At 41.6% G+C, this 13,667-nt stretch overlaps 1 protein-coding gene across 3 annotated transcripts; it reads left to right on the top strand.

Annotated features, from left to right (window-relative positions):
* Positions 7-13,667, top strand: EFCAB14 (EF-hand calcium binding domain 14). Of its 3 annotated transcripts, none has more exons than XM_021404769.1 (11): positions 7-261; positions 437-585; positions 3,746-3,891; positions 5,705-5,803; positions 7,875-7,985; positions 8,809-8,871; positions 9,711-9,905; positions 10,097-10,177; positions 11,460-11,571; positions 12,181-12,312; positions 13,163-13,667. In XM_021404769.1, exons 1-11 carry the CDS (start codon positions 80-82, stop codon positions 13,336-13,338), a joined length of 1,446 nt encoding a protein of 481 aa, XP_021260444.1. In that variant the 5' UTR covers positions 7-79; the 3' UTR covers positions 13,339-13,667. The 3 variants fall into 3 exon arrangements, with proteins under 3 accessions (XP_021260444.1, XP_021260443.1, XP_021260445.1); XM_021404768.1 differs by having other exon boundaries at positions 8,806-8,871; XM_021404770.1 differs by lacking the exon at positions 10,097-10,177 and having other exon boundaries at positions 8,806-8,871.

The raw sequence follows: 13,667 nt of genomic DNA, 5'->3' as shown, positions 1-13,667 counted from the left end.
AGGAGGAGGAGGAGGAGGAGGAGGCGGCAGCGAGGGGCAGCCGCCGGCCGCCCCGCCGCCCCCCACGCCGCATAAGAGGATGAAGAAGCGCAAGGAGCTGAACGCCCTCATCGGCCTGGCCACCGACGGCCGCAGGAAGAAGCCCACCAAGAAAGGCTCGGGGCACCGGTTGCTGCGCACCGAGCCGCCCGCCTCCGACTCCGAGTCCAGCTCCGAGGAGGACGAGTTCGCGGCGGCGGAGGGACGGGGCCGCTGCGCCAAGTGAGGGCGGGGCGGGGAGACGGCCCGCGGGGGTTCGGCCGGGGGCTGTGCCGCCACAGGGGTCACCGGCACTGGGGGTGTTCAGGGACCGTGGGGATGCGGCACTGAGGGACGCGGTCAGCGGGCACGGTGGGGCTGGACTGACGATCTTAGAGCGCTTGTCTGTTTTACCCAGGGGGGACTACCTACGCTGCTGCAAGTTCTGCTACCCACTCTGTGCTTTTGTCATTCTGGCCGCCTGCGTGGTGGCGTGTGTGGGCCTGGTCTGGATGCAGGTGGCTCTCAAGGAGGACCTGGATGCGATCAAGGAAAAGTTCAGAACCAGTAAGTACGTGTGGCTGTGCTGCTGCGTGTCCGCTTTGGGTGGTATGGAGAGCTCCAGCTGCCTACCTGCTTGCTCTGCACCGGGAAACACGGAGCTGACAAACCACTGTGACTCGAGGAGTCCTCCGAACCCAAAATAACTGGAGGCTGAGCAAGGCTGAGGCATGTGGTATGCGTTCTTGACTGCTGGTACCTCCTGAGGAAGAGGGACACTGAGCCACTTGTACATACATGCTGCTGAAAGACCTACTTGGGTTTGGCAGTGCTCCCTTCTGAAGCCACAGTTATTAAAAAGTTCTGAGCAGCCCTAGGAAAGCAGCCTGGGGAATTTTGATGTTTCTTCCCCCCCCAAAAAAAATTAATGGAGGATAGTGTTCTTGTCTTGAGCTCACTTAAAAGCCTCAAATACTTGCAGTTGTTCTACTGCAATTTAAATGTTACTTTATGTTTTTTCTTATATATCTTTGTAGTGTTTATCTTGCTTTTATTGACCCATGTTTGTTCAATTTCGTGTTCTGTTACATATGGTGTGGGGTTGTATCATGTTTGGTACATTGGAACAGAAGTAATGTGAAGCATTTTGGCTGTAGGTCCCCAGTTTCCCCTGTCCATTTAAGTTTTCAGTACCTTAACTGCTACTCTAGTGTTGAGCTATAACAAATGACAAGGTTTACCTGAAGTGCACTTTGCCTTATCTCTGGATACAAGATATGCTTTGGTACCTCATTTTAGTAGTGTATTAAATCCTATCTATTGAAAAAGACAGCAGTAAGCTAAGGAGCTGTGTGAAAGGAGCAGAAGATAGTGAAGCTTGGAGTTTCCTGCACTCAGGAAAGCTGAAGTTTTGCCTGAAAAGTATCTTTGTTCCCTGCAGATCTTGTCCCATAACTTTGGTCTTTATGTTAGGATTTCTTTTTTCTTTTTTTTTTTTCCCACCTGGAACAAATCTTAAAAACAAGGGCAGAGTTCTTGGAATTGAATTGAAAAGTATGAGGATTCTCAGGCTGGAGGCAAGCAGAGGGCTTCATCTGTTTGTGGTAGAAAGAGGTGCTGAGGAAGTGTGCTTGGTGTTCTTGGAGAAGTTCTCGGCTGTGGGTGTCTAGGGCTTCCTGTTGGATGTGTAATGCTGCTGCAAGGTGGGGAGGAGCTGGTAGCTGAGCTGTCTGCTGAGATGGAGTCTTCTGGCTGGCTAGCACTGCCTTGTGGCTCTGAGCACGCTGACCCTGGTTTTGTCCTGTTGTGGGTGAGCTGACTGCTGATCTGCGCGCACTGATCTACTTGAGGCCATGGTGTGTACTGGCAGAAAAAGTTCTGTGTGATGACATCTGTTGGCTTTGGTGTAGTTAAGTTTCATCATTCCTGTTGTACACAGGCATCTTTGTTAAAGCAGTTGTTCACTTTGGGCACGCTATCTGGCCGCCACAGGTGTGCTTGTTCTCTCCTAAATTGCTCTGATGGAAAAATAGCACAGTAAATCCTTCATGCAGTGATAAAACAGTCCTGCATTTCCTTGTTGCTGTAGTAGCATCCCTGGAAGCTGGATGAGAGATACATCATTAAAAACAAGAACAGCAACAACAAAAAGATGGACAGCAAGAATAACCTGGTTCCAAAAGATAAACGCTGCTTTGGTGGAGCAGGTGGGTGGAAGGAGGAGTAAAGTCACACAGCTCCGTTGTTCCTGTGGCTGCTTGGGATAAACAGTCTTCTCTGAATCTTCATCTCCATTTTTTTCCCCATAAATGCAGATTCCTATGCCAGTTCTTGCTCTGAGCAAGCTGAGTGTGGAATGAGAGCTTTTTTTTTTTCCCTTTAAATAAGACTTCTTTGTATGTCTAGTACATTTGGGGTAGGTGGAAAACACTGTAGTGTTGCCATTTGGTCGTTAGTAGTGATGCGAAGAATGTGCTTGTAGTATCTGACCTTCCTAGCAACGTAGGAAAGTCTTAAATGCAGCTTTGCTGTACACAGTGAGAGCAGAAAAATAGAAAGTAAACTGTTTACAAGAGCCTCTGAAGTCTCAGGAGGAGACATCTGATTCAGTGTGATGTAATTACATCAAGGTATGCAAATGCACAAGCAGCCCTGAGTCTGATTTGGCTAAAACACACTTTTAAAGATCATTATAACCAGAAGCATTATTCAGATCTTGAGCGATCAGTGCAGGTTACTCCATTCCTGGAAGTGACTTTAGAACTTGCTTTCAGAGAGGTGAAGTGGCTTTTAGAAAATGCACAGGTTCTGTGCACGTAGACGTCCACTCCGTGGGCCTCAAGTACACCTGAAGGGCTTTGCCCCTTGGGCCCTGTGGGTCACACGTGGGAATTCATCCTGCTACATACTGTTAGGTCCCAGTGCTCTCAGCAGTCTGGGCTCTGGAAGATGGTGGTTTGTGCTGGAGCGTTGCAGTGCGGAGGTGCCAGTTGTGCAGAACCTTGTCATCTCCATCTCAAAAGCTTTGCTCACTTGTTTCCCATACCTGAGGATTTAGGGTTGCCTAATAGCACTTGCAGCTAAACAGCTTAGTCACTGCAAGCCCAGAAAAACTGCATTTCTCAGGCTCACTAGAATTCATTTGAGCCACGTTTCCCCCTTCTCTGTCATTAAATGCAGTAATAACTGACTTTATTTCCTGGGCATGTGCCTATTGATTTGTTTGCCAACAGATACTGGCGTGTAAGCTTATCCATTTTTCTCAGTTGTCTTGTCGTCACGTGGAAGATCTGTAATCACTTTAATCTCTTTGTAATTCACTTCATCATCATCGGCCCCTTTATGTGGGGCACTGGGGTTAGTTTCGCATGCCACCTTTGCCCTAGTGATGTTGGTAGTTCATGTTTACTGTTGTTATTATTTCCTATCTCCCTGTCAAAGTAACGCCAAATAACAGCACTAAAAAAAGACCTGTTGCAGCTTGCCAAGGTGACAGGACTATTGCAAAGTGTTACATTCAGTAAGGTCATGTTCGGTTCTCTCTGCAGAGGTGAGCTGCTGTTTCCAACAAATATTTAGTTCAGAAGTGGCAATAAACTCATGTAGAAACTGTTACTGCTGCCTTAAACTACTGTAGATGTTTCTGCTTGTAGTTTGTTCCTTGCCTGTTCGACATTGTTTACTTGGACATCTCTTTAAGTCTCATTTTTTTTGTTTGTCTGTTCAGTGGAGTCTAATCAAAAGACATCCTTCCAAGAAATTCCTAAACTGAATGAAGATTTGGTGCAGCAGCAAAAGCAACTAGAGCAAATTGAGACTGGAGAACTGGGGCTGAGTAAAATCTGGATAAATATCACAGAGATCAATAAACAGGTGAGGAGAACTAGTGCTTAATTCTGAAAAATCGATTGAATGTTATGTTTACGGAAAGTGTAAACTTGCTAGCAGAAAAAAAGCTTGTGTGCTCGTTTAAATGTAGTGATGAGCCATTCTCAAAGGACTTCTGTGACCAGATGCTGAACTTTTAAACTTGAATGGTGTATTAATACTAAGCCAAAGAAGACAGAACGTCCAGTTGGACTGGAGACTTACTGCAAAGAGGAAAAGTTACGCAACCAGTGGGGAGGCTTGAGGCAGACTGAAAAAAAAAACAACCTGAGAACTGTGCAGTTATTTATTTTCTTGCCAAATGACCGTGCTGTTTACCGTGGCAGATTTGACACTTCAGATTTAAGGAGAGTATCTGCAAACATTTCATGTGCATAGAAAGAAGTTAATTCGCATCAGTGCGAGTTGATCTTGCTACAGAGGAAGTACTGGTGTCTTGTGAATGCAAAGCCTGCTAATACTCCTCGAAATCTGAGCTGCTGTCAATCTTAGCTTGGTTTACTCTGGTACAACTAAGCCCCTTAACAGAAAGCTGTTTCCTTACTGATGTATTAGCTCACACTTCAGACAAAGCATCCAGGAAGGCTCTTACTGAAGCTCTTGCCTTAGAGGTTAGTGACAGTTCATCGTGTCCAGAGGTCTGTGTACCTCTGACACTGGTGTTTTCAGTTACGTTTTAGAGACCATTAGGGTGCCTGCTCAGATGGATTATTTTCATCCCCTTGCAGTGATGGAGCGCTTAGGGGTGGGAAGCGCATAAACACATCTGAAAACTCCACTTAGTTTCTTTGGCATCTGGCAATATATGTTATCCACAGATTTGTAGGTGCTTAATGAGACTTCTGGAAGGCTTCTTGGTGTTAGAGATAGTTGGGACATGGTTCCTGCAGGCCCTTACATTACACTGGGGTCTGGTCACAGTCTTGGCCAGAATTCACTTGTTTTTCCATGAATTGTTGGTATATTCTGCCGGGAATTATTTCAGCCAATATTCACAGCTGTGAAGCTAGGGCCTGCACACCAGCTGGTTAAGGTTGGCCTATTGGAAAGCTAAAATCTTGCCCCTTTTCTCAGCATGCAAACAACTCCTTTTTTTTATAGCTAGAAGAAAGTGGATTTTATGCGCTCCGCTTCTCAATTCTCAAATATGAGAAAACTGATCCTTCATTTATTTCAGCTAATGGTGGCTACAAATTGATCTTATAATGTTAATGTCAGCAATTAAGGACGAGCTTGTGATGGCTTGCAGTTTGACAGCCTCTTGATTGGAATGAATAACTTGTCTTGAAGACTTATAGAATGCTTGTCATCTGGATGAAACAGTTGACAGAAACCACTTCTTAACAGAGTGTTGTGCAAATTCTTTGTCCATCACTCAACTGGTGAAGTTGCATGGTTTTGCTGGGCAGGTTTGTGATTGCTAAATGCAGAACTAGATGAGTGTTTCCTCTATGTATATTGTTTCTTGTGCAATATTAAAATAAAACAATCTTCCTTGAGCAGTAACCTGTCAATAAGGGGATGAATATAAAATGTGCAGAGGGTACCGTATGCTTTTCATTTAATTTAAAATAAAAAAAACAACATCTTGCTTCTGTTGCAAGAGGCAGGTGATTTGTAATGTAGCCTAGGCAGGACTCTTAACCTAGAAACAAGGGTGTTTTGTGTCTGCGTGTGGTTTTTTTTTTTTTTTTAGTTCTGTCTTATCTTCTCGTGTTAAAAGTTAAGCCCTTAATTATGTGAAAGTTCATAATCAGGGTTATGCTGACTGATTGTAAATATTCCTCTTTGCTTTTAGATATCGCTATTGACCTCAACAGTAAATCATCTCAAAACCAACGTGAAGTCTGCTTCTGATTTGATTTCTCTTCCTGTCACAGTAGAGAAACTCCAGAAGGCAAGTACCATAGATGTGTATTGCTAAGTGCATACCGCAGTGCTGGCCTCAGCTGGGCTCTTGGGGACAGCGAGAACAGTGGGATTTACCTGACCTGTACATGTGAAATAGTGGCTTCTCTGCTTTTAAATTGCAGTTCATATACTCGATAGTGTATGGTCCTAAGAAAAAAATTAAAAAAAAACAAAACACCACCAACAACAGAAATTGAAGGCCTTGGCTCCACCTTTTTGGAAATGCATGTGTTTCTAGTTCTTGTCGTGTTGTTACTTTAACTTGGAGGTTGCTTTCCTTCAGGCTACTAATCTTCTTAATACCATATAAGGTACTTGTAGGCATCTGTCTGCAGTTTCGCAGTACCTGTATGACAAAGCATGCATTGTACTGGAATGTTTCCTGACAGTTCCTTGAAGGACAAGCCCAAATGAGTGACACAAGCATACGAAGCAACCTCTGCTAATACAATGTTTTCTTGTGCCCCTTAGCTTCTTTCCTGGCCCATTCATTTTGGTTAAAGGAAAGCTTGTTGAAACTTTCCCAGGTCTTCCATGGCAGTTTTGTTACTTAGCCCAATATAAATATTTCTTGCTAAAGCCTATTGTCAGTCCAGTTCTCCTTGTGGCTTCTATGGGTTCCCATTTATCATTTTGTATCCCCACTAAGTTGTCGTGCAGTGAAGAAGCTAATTTGCAAAGCAAGCAGTGTGGTTTGGCTGACCAGGCTCCTAGGATTTATTTTTCTGGGAGGACTATACAGCTGTTTCCTAACTTTCTAATCTGCTGTTACAAGCATGCTGGATTTCCACTGTGTCATAAGTCATACAGTATGTAGAGTCTAGATCCTGCACGTAATTTCTGTAGTAACCTTGGTGTTATCTTGCTGCCCTTTACAACAGTACTATCAGAACAAAGTTTTAGGGCCAACAAGTTTTAGCTTGCAATGATCTGCTGAGCAGCAAGGCTTTTTTTTGTGTTGAGATAAGTCTGTTTGGTCACGCCTTGTGAAAATGAAAGACAGTGCCAGAAACATCCAGAGTTCATGTCAGTCTCTTCTGTTGCGCATAAGGAAGGTGTCGGATGTGACATCTGTTTCCTTTCCTCTGTTGGTGCCATCTTGCTTGCATGCATGTTTTATAAGGTTGGTGTAATAAAAAACGACCTGAAATCCTTCCAAGAAATATACCATGAGTGTTTTTTAAAAACTATTCTGAGGTTTAAATGCAACAATTTTAATGTTTTTTTTTTTTTCCAGCGTCATGCCAAGGAAAAAAAATACATTTCAAGACTTGGGCTTCTTTTAGACCTCTGGTTGATGCTGTAGCTTCTGGGGATGCTATAGCTGAGTGAAGCTTCTCTGGATGATGCTATAGCTTCTGTCACGCAGGAGAGCTTTGGGTGTAGGTGTTGGGCCCAGCTTTTGGCGGGTCCAGAGAAAATATTCTGCCTAGCAGCTTCTTGTGTCCAGCTGTATTTGGATCACCTGCCTATAAGTGAAGGGAAGAATGGGGCTGCAGTAGTCAGAAACAGAGGTGGTGTCACAGCGCATGGGCTGTACCCACAGAACTCATGGGGAATTTCCTGGTGCTTCAGTGCTGTTGTTCCTTTCAAAATATAAAGCCAATGCTTGCTTGGAAAGCAGGTTAGCAACCTTCAGCAGACTAGTTCTGCAGCATGTGACTTTTCTCCTGAGTAGCCTGAAAGCTGATTAGGGCAGGGGAAATACATAATGTCAGCATCCACGTGTTTAATACCGATACTCCATGCAGAGAGGAAGAAAAATGTCTTTATCTCAGGACTTATTTTTTTTAATGCCAGAATGTTTGCATTGCTTTGGGAATCTGAAGCCTGCAGTTGTGGTTTCCTTGGGTGTCATGGTGTAGGGAGCATTCGTTTTTTGGCCAAAATGCTGTGGGTATAGTTGCTGTTCTGTTTGCAAAGGAAGTTCTGCATCCTCTGAACCCACTGCATGTCTTTGTGGCAGTCTGCCTGCTGCTTCATCAACAAAACGTAGTGTTCAGCACGTTGAAACATCGGATTTTTGCTGAGATTTTTGTCTCCTTCCTTCCTTCCAGACGGTAGCGACCATAGGTAGCACTCTTACCAGTGTTTCTCATGATGTCGAAAACATACAGACAGCTATTGAAGAGTACAAGAAATCCATAGAGATACTCCAGAATGATGTGGTAAGAAAATGTACTGGTTTAACAGGGTGTATTCCAAGTTTACCTGCCTCATTTGAAAGAAGCATGAGAGCTCTGAAGTTCTTACCTTATGGTGGCATTTCCCACATCTTATGTCTTCAAAACACTTTCCAAGTCTCAGCAGATGCCAGCTGATAGATTAATACACTGCTCATCCCCGTGTGGCGTCTCCTATAGGATACCAAGGATGTATTTTTCTGGTGCCACAGTTGATCTCGACTGTGCTTTCTGTTCTGCATGTTTTTGCATTCTACCGCTCTTAAGTTTTAGAGCCTTGGAACTCTCTGCTTCTGTCTAATGCGGAGTACTGCTTAGGGTGACTGTCTGCACTGAGTCCTAAGAGTGAGACTGTTGAGATGATTTTCTGGTTGAATTAACTCATCCTTGCCCACATCCTTTATGGACCATCCTTACCAGCAATTGCTCAGTGTATATATGCTGACCTCTCTTCTAGTGGAAAAACAGCAAATAATAGTTTTTCAGTGCAATACAACACTACTTTAAATTAGATCTTTCACCTTATGAAACTAGTTTGTGAGTGTTATGAAAACTTGATAGATGTGGCTGTGTATGGCAGTGGTAAAATGCATGCCATAATACGTCTTTAAAGGAGAAGAGCTAATCTGGGAGGTTTGATTAAAACAACATATTTTCACCTTCTGCTGTATTAACCTAGTTAAAGTGTTGCACACACAACAGACGCAAGCAACAATAACTGTAGCAGAACATCTTTAGCTACGATCCGCCAGTTCTTAAGAGCTTAGTATTTTGTACAAGCATAACTTTCTGCTTCTTTCTTTAGAAGGAATTGAAACACTCCACTGCACTGCCAAGGACTGAGAAAAATCAGACAGAAAATTGCAAACAGGTATTTGTCTCCCTTGTGTAAAGAATGCTGATGCAGGTATCAATGGTACTTACATTTTGAGTGTTTTGCTGTGTACGAAAAAAGTATGGTTTTTATGAAGACAAAATACAAATGGCAGACGTCAAAACCAAGTGTAAGATAATATTCCTGTAGTTCGTTTCTGTGTTTGTGCAAACATGAAAGTATTCTAGCCTGAGAGCACTTTCTGTGTATGTTTTAACTAAGTGAAAAGTTAAAAGTCTGGAGTCGATTATCTCATGAATTACGGCATACTTTGCTTTAGTAAATGATTTAAAAGCTTTTTATTGAATTGATTTTATGGCAGGTACTTGCCAATCTGAGCAAATCTAGGAGTGGCATGTGTTGAGTCACCTTTGAAATAATGAAGTGTACAAAGCAGAGATTAAAAAAAAGTATGCATGCTTACCTCAAATGGTTTGTAATGGAATTATATTGAATTTATTTATATTTAATACAATTAATATATTCCTCAAAAGTGAATCTTATGTATAAATATGCCTAGTACCTGCTTTTTTGGGAGAAATAATTGGTGTAGTTACTAAGCTTGCTCTGGAAGATGAGATGAATAGGCTTTGTGTGTTTGCTGGCACAGCTGAATTGATTACATTAGCAACAAAGAGGTTAGCCTTGAGGAAAATCTCAGTCAAACTTTGGAAGCTGGAATAACTTTCTGGAAGCTTCTAGTTGAATGTTTTCAGTGTTTCTGTGGCGAGACAGCCTGAAGTGTGCCTGGTTAAACTGGGTCAGCCACCACGTTGTTAATATCAATAGCGCTGCAGAAGGCAAGTAAACCGAATTGTCTTGGTTTTATATTTCAGGAAAGTCAGACACTGCATGCAGCTTTGGAGGAGCTAAACAATACTATAGTGACAAACCAGAAGTTGTGTGACATCAAGCTTCTAAACATGGATTCCACCATTGGTAACCTCAGCCAGCGGGTTATGCTGTTGGAAAACACTCCTGTTGCTGTGAATAAGCTGGACAAAAGAAACAACTTGTCTACCAGTCTGGTGGTAAGCATGGCTACGGATGTCTGATAATTTCAGTTTGTTCTACACAGCACATATACAGCTTCTTAAGGTCTAACTAAAGTGAAAATAAAACTTGGGTGGCTTTATGCCTGGCAAATTTGGAAGAAAGAAACTTTATAATAAAAAACAGTAAGTACATGAATATACTCAGCTCTCCTCCATTTTCACTATAGGGGAATGATACAACTACCTCTCTAAAAGTGGAAAATGAAGATCAACTAAATAATGAAACACATTCAAATAAAGAACTGAAGGTAAAGTAAGGAAACAGAAACTACACTGGGTTAGTAGACCCTGTCATTGTCTTAAAATCATGTTTTAAATGAGACTTGAGAAAAGATCTGCAAGCAGGCTAATCTGATCCAGTTTCTTTTAAAAGTACAGTATAGAAGGACAGCTTACCTACCCCCCATTTTGGAGAAAGGAAGTGAATTAAGATGGAAGACCAGCTGGAGTTTAAAGTCTTGCCATTCTGATTATGTGTGGAATAACATGGCAGAGCTGCTGTAATATCCTTTCGTGTAGCTGAAAGTTTAGGGAGGTTCAGACCATTGTCTGGCAAAGTGAGGGACTTTGGTAGCTGGCTCAATTTGAATTCCCATTGCCATGTTCTCAGCAAAGCTGGCCCAACTATTGTGGGTTCATGCTATAAGCGGTGTTACAGCATTTACCTGTGTATAAAGACTTTCTTGGGCTTACGTTTATCCTTGATAAGCATAATGCAGCACAGGGGCAATCATGTAAGGGTAACAGGAAGGAATTCAAGAAGACATTGATGCCCAAGTTTGCACAGTTCTCTAACTTCAGATCGGTTGCCTCAGGAGCTAGCAGCTAAAACGTGACTTAGAGAAACTTTGTACTAGTAGACAACGTAATGACTGGCTGTGGGCAAGTTTAAGGAAGGGTGAAGTTATAGCTTGGAGTTGGGTGGTGCTCTTAAGGTTAGTTTCCATCTTCTGGTAAAAAGACAGATGAGTGACCTGGCTAGGTTGTCAAATCAGGCTTGAACTGCTGTGAACAGAACCTATAATCTGGAACCTTACAATGAACAGAATAGAAGAGATTGAGATTTAAAAAACACACTTGGCAGAGGTATTGTACTACTGACCTTAAGGCAGTTAGTGCTGCAGTAAGCATTTGAAACAATTATTTAATTCAATTAATGTATGAATGTTCATTCCAAATACATGTGTTATTTTTTATAGTACCATTTTTCAGTATCTTACCCATTTATATAAGAAATATGGAAATAAAATGTCATATTCTTTTGAAATTCGTGTCTGCAAAATACTTGCCTGCTTTTGGGATTTAGATACTGATCCTATTGTCTTCTTATAGACCATATGAATTTAGTCCTTACGTGTTCCCATAGATTTTTAATCTATTTTTGATCTTGTTAATAATTTAAAACTTGATCAGCCTGGAAAGCACTAAGTCATGCAGAAGTACTTGGATATTTGAAGCAAATTCTTGTTCTAATCTCCTCCATCTATTGAAGGGGGTGTTTTTTAACAAAATTCTTTTCCACATATGCAGGAAACAGGAACCAGAGATTCTCAGGAATTAAATCTAAGGGAGAAGCTTCAGCTACTCAATGCTCGTGCAAGTAAGCCAGATGATGACCGACCCATTGAGGCATCAAAGAATGGTAAGGATGTTATCTAACAGTAACCTATAAAAATGAAGGTTCCCCGTGTAACTGAAAGAATAAGTAATGAAGGTAAATAAGTTATACTGTTTCCCTGAAATTTTTGGAGAAGATTCATTCAGCTGAAGTTGCAGAAAACAACTCTAAGACATGGAAAATTGAAAGTTTGAAAATGACTTTTCCACCAGTTGCTGTTATGGGAGGAGACTGTGATATATCCTTAGAGGAGGGAGGAGATGGTGAAAGCAACCCAAGCAGGCAGATGTAGATTCAGTTACTAAAGCTTGTTCAATACTTCCAGAATGGGAAGTGGAAAGCATTTGCCAGCCAGTCATTCTGTGTATGATATTCATGAATATACGTCTCCCAAGTACAGCATGGAACAATTAAAGCTGTATAACTGTCCAAAAATCAGGTTTTCTTTCTTCTGTTCTAGTTATTAGTAAAAGTGCATAACATTGTTGTATTCTGAAACAGTTTTGCACCATTCTTACCTCATACGGCATCTGTGATGCAAAAAATATTTGAATTAGTTCTTCTGGAATTTTTGTTTCTGCTAACTGCAATTCTGTGGAATTAATAGGACTAATACAAATTGTTTTGCAACAGTTGACAGTAGTCCGAGTACTATGACAAAGCCCACAGACCTTTCAAGGCTGGCTTCAAGGTCAGCTGATGACAGCACGGAGAAGAACAGACAGCTGAGACATCTGTCCTTACCAGGAATTTCCAGCATAGAAGGTGCGTCCTCTCCAGGCTGACCTTTCCTTTTGTTACATATTTCATGTAAATAAATGTTCAGGAGACATTAAGTATAACTGGAATTACGGTAGTGTCTGGATATTGTGTGATAAGCTTGGTCAAGTTGAAAAGCTTGAGAGCCATAGATTTAACAGAAAGAAAAGAAAAATGTATAAACAAAGAAAGCAGCAGAGATTTAAACAGGTGTGTTCATTAGTCAGTTGTTTATTTTGAGTGCATTAAGTATTGTGTCAAATGCCCAAGAGTCTCTGGGAGTAGTTAAGGTCAGAGTTAGGATGCTGAAGGAAAATGAATTAGGTGTGAATGTGTCTGTTGTTTGTCTTTCTTTTCTTTTTCCTTTTTTTTCTTCTTTTCCTTCTCCCTTTAAGAGAGTGCTGCCTGGTGGGATGAATGGTTTCTGGATCTTGCTGTTCAGTCTCTTCAGCTATTGAAAGGGCATTGCTTTGCATCAGGAAGCAAATAGACACTTTTCCCTTTGTATGATCAGTGCTGTTGGTATAGCAACAGTCATTCAGAGCTTGCTTTTGTAAGATAGCCCCATCTGTATGCGGTTGGTAGTGGTAGAATGGTCTACTAGCTGTGGACAGAAACGGATTTCATTTTATTGTAAGACTTACAGTATCTTAATTAAGAAATGTTGATGGTCCTGTTTTTGTTTTTCCGCCTAAACTGTTACTGGCAGCACAGGAGGCAAACTACATATTTGGAGATGCTTTATTTACTTAATGCCTAGATGGTAACACGTAATGCAGTAAAACTGGAAGAGTAACTTGTACAATGTTCCCGTGTGCTTCAAAGAATTACTTTTAAATCACTGTTCTCTTTGCAGATCTTCAGGATTTGTATGAAAAAGCACCTGAAGGTGCTGATGGAAAACTGTCATTTGAAGATCTTCAAAAGCTGCTGGGCCCTGCAGCCCAAGAGTCGCAGATCTTTAAGAAATTTGACACAGACGGTGATGAGAAATACTCATTAGAAGAACTGAGATTGGCTTTGGGTGTATAGGATAGAGGTTTAGAAATGTGATGTTGATAAATGCTACTGTAGCTAAAGGAAACTACGGGACATGAAAAAACTGCACTTTCCCAGTGTTTTACTGACCTTTGGAGTGAAATTACTGTACACACTGACATCTCTTTTTTGGTTGCATTTATTGAAAAGAAATTTACAGAATTAGATGTCAATATGACATAGTATTGGGACTGTGGTAAAATCCAGAAAATTCCCAAACTTGTTTAGAGCACTTGCTGGTCATTCTTTCCGAGGGAGTTCTTGTTTTTAATTTAAAATGTGTACATACAAAAATAAAACTATGGTTTTATATTTCACTGAAA

Source organism: Numida meleagris, chromosome 7 (genome assembly GCF_002078875.1).
Source record: "Numida meleagris isolate 19003 breed g44 Domestic line chromosome 7, NumMel1.0, whole genome shotgun sequence".
Lineage (NCBI taxonomy): Eukaryota > Metazoa > Chordata > Aves > Galliformes > Numididae > Numida > Numida meleagris.
This window is presented reverse-complemented; position numbering and strand designations above follow the sequence as displayed.

Coding starts and splice junctions, on each gene's coding strand:
- EFCAB14 (XM_021404768.1), top strand. CDS start 80: ATGAAGAAGCGCAAGGAGCTGAACGCCCTCATCGGCCTGGCCACCGAC. Junction 262..436: donor GGACGGGGCCGCTGCGCCAA/GTGAGGGCGGGG, acceptor TGTTTTACCCAG/GGGGGACTACCTACGCTGCT. Junction 3,892..5,704: donor TCACAGAGATCAATAAACAG/GTGAGGAGAACT, acceptor CTTTGCTTTTAG/ATATCGCTATTGACCTCAAC.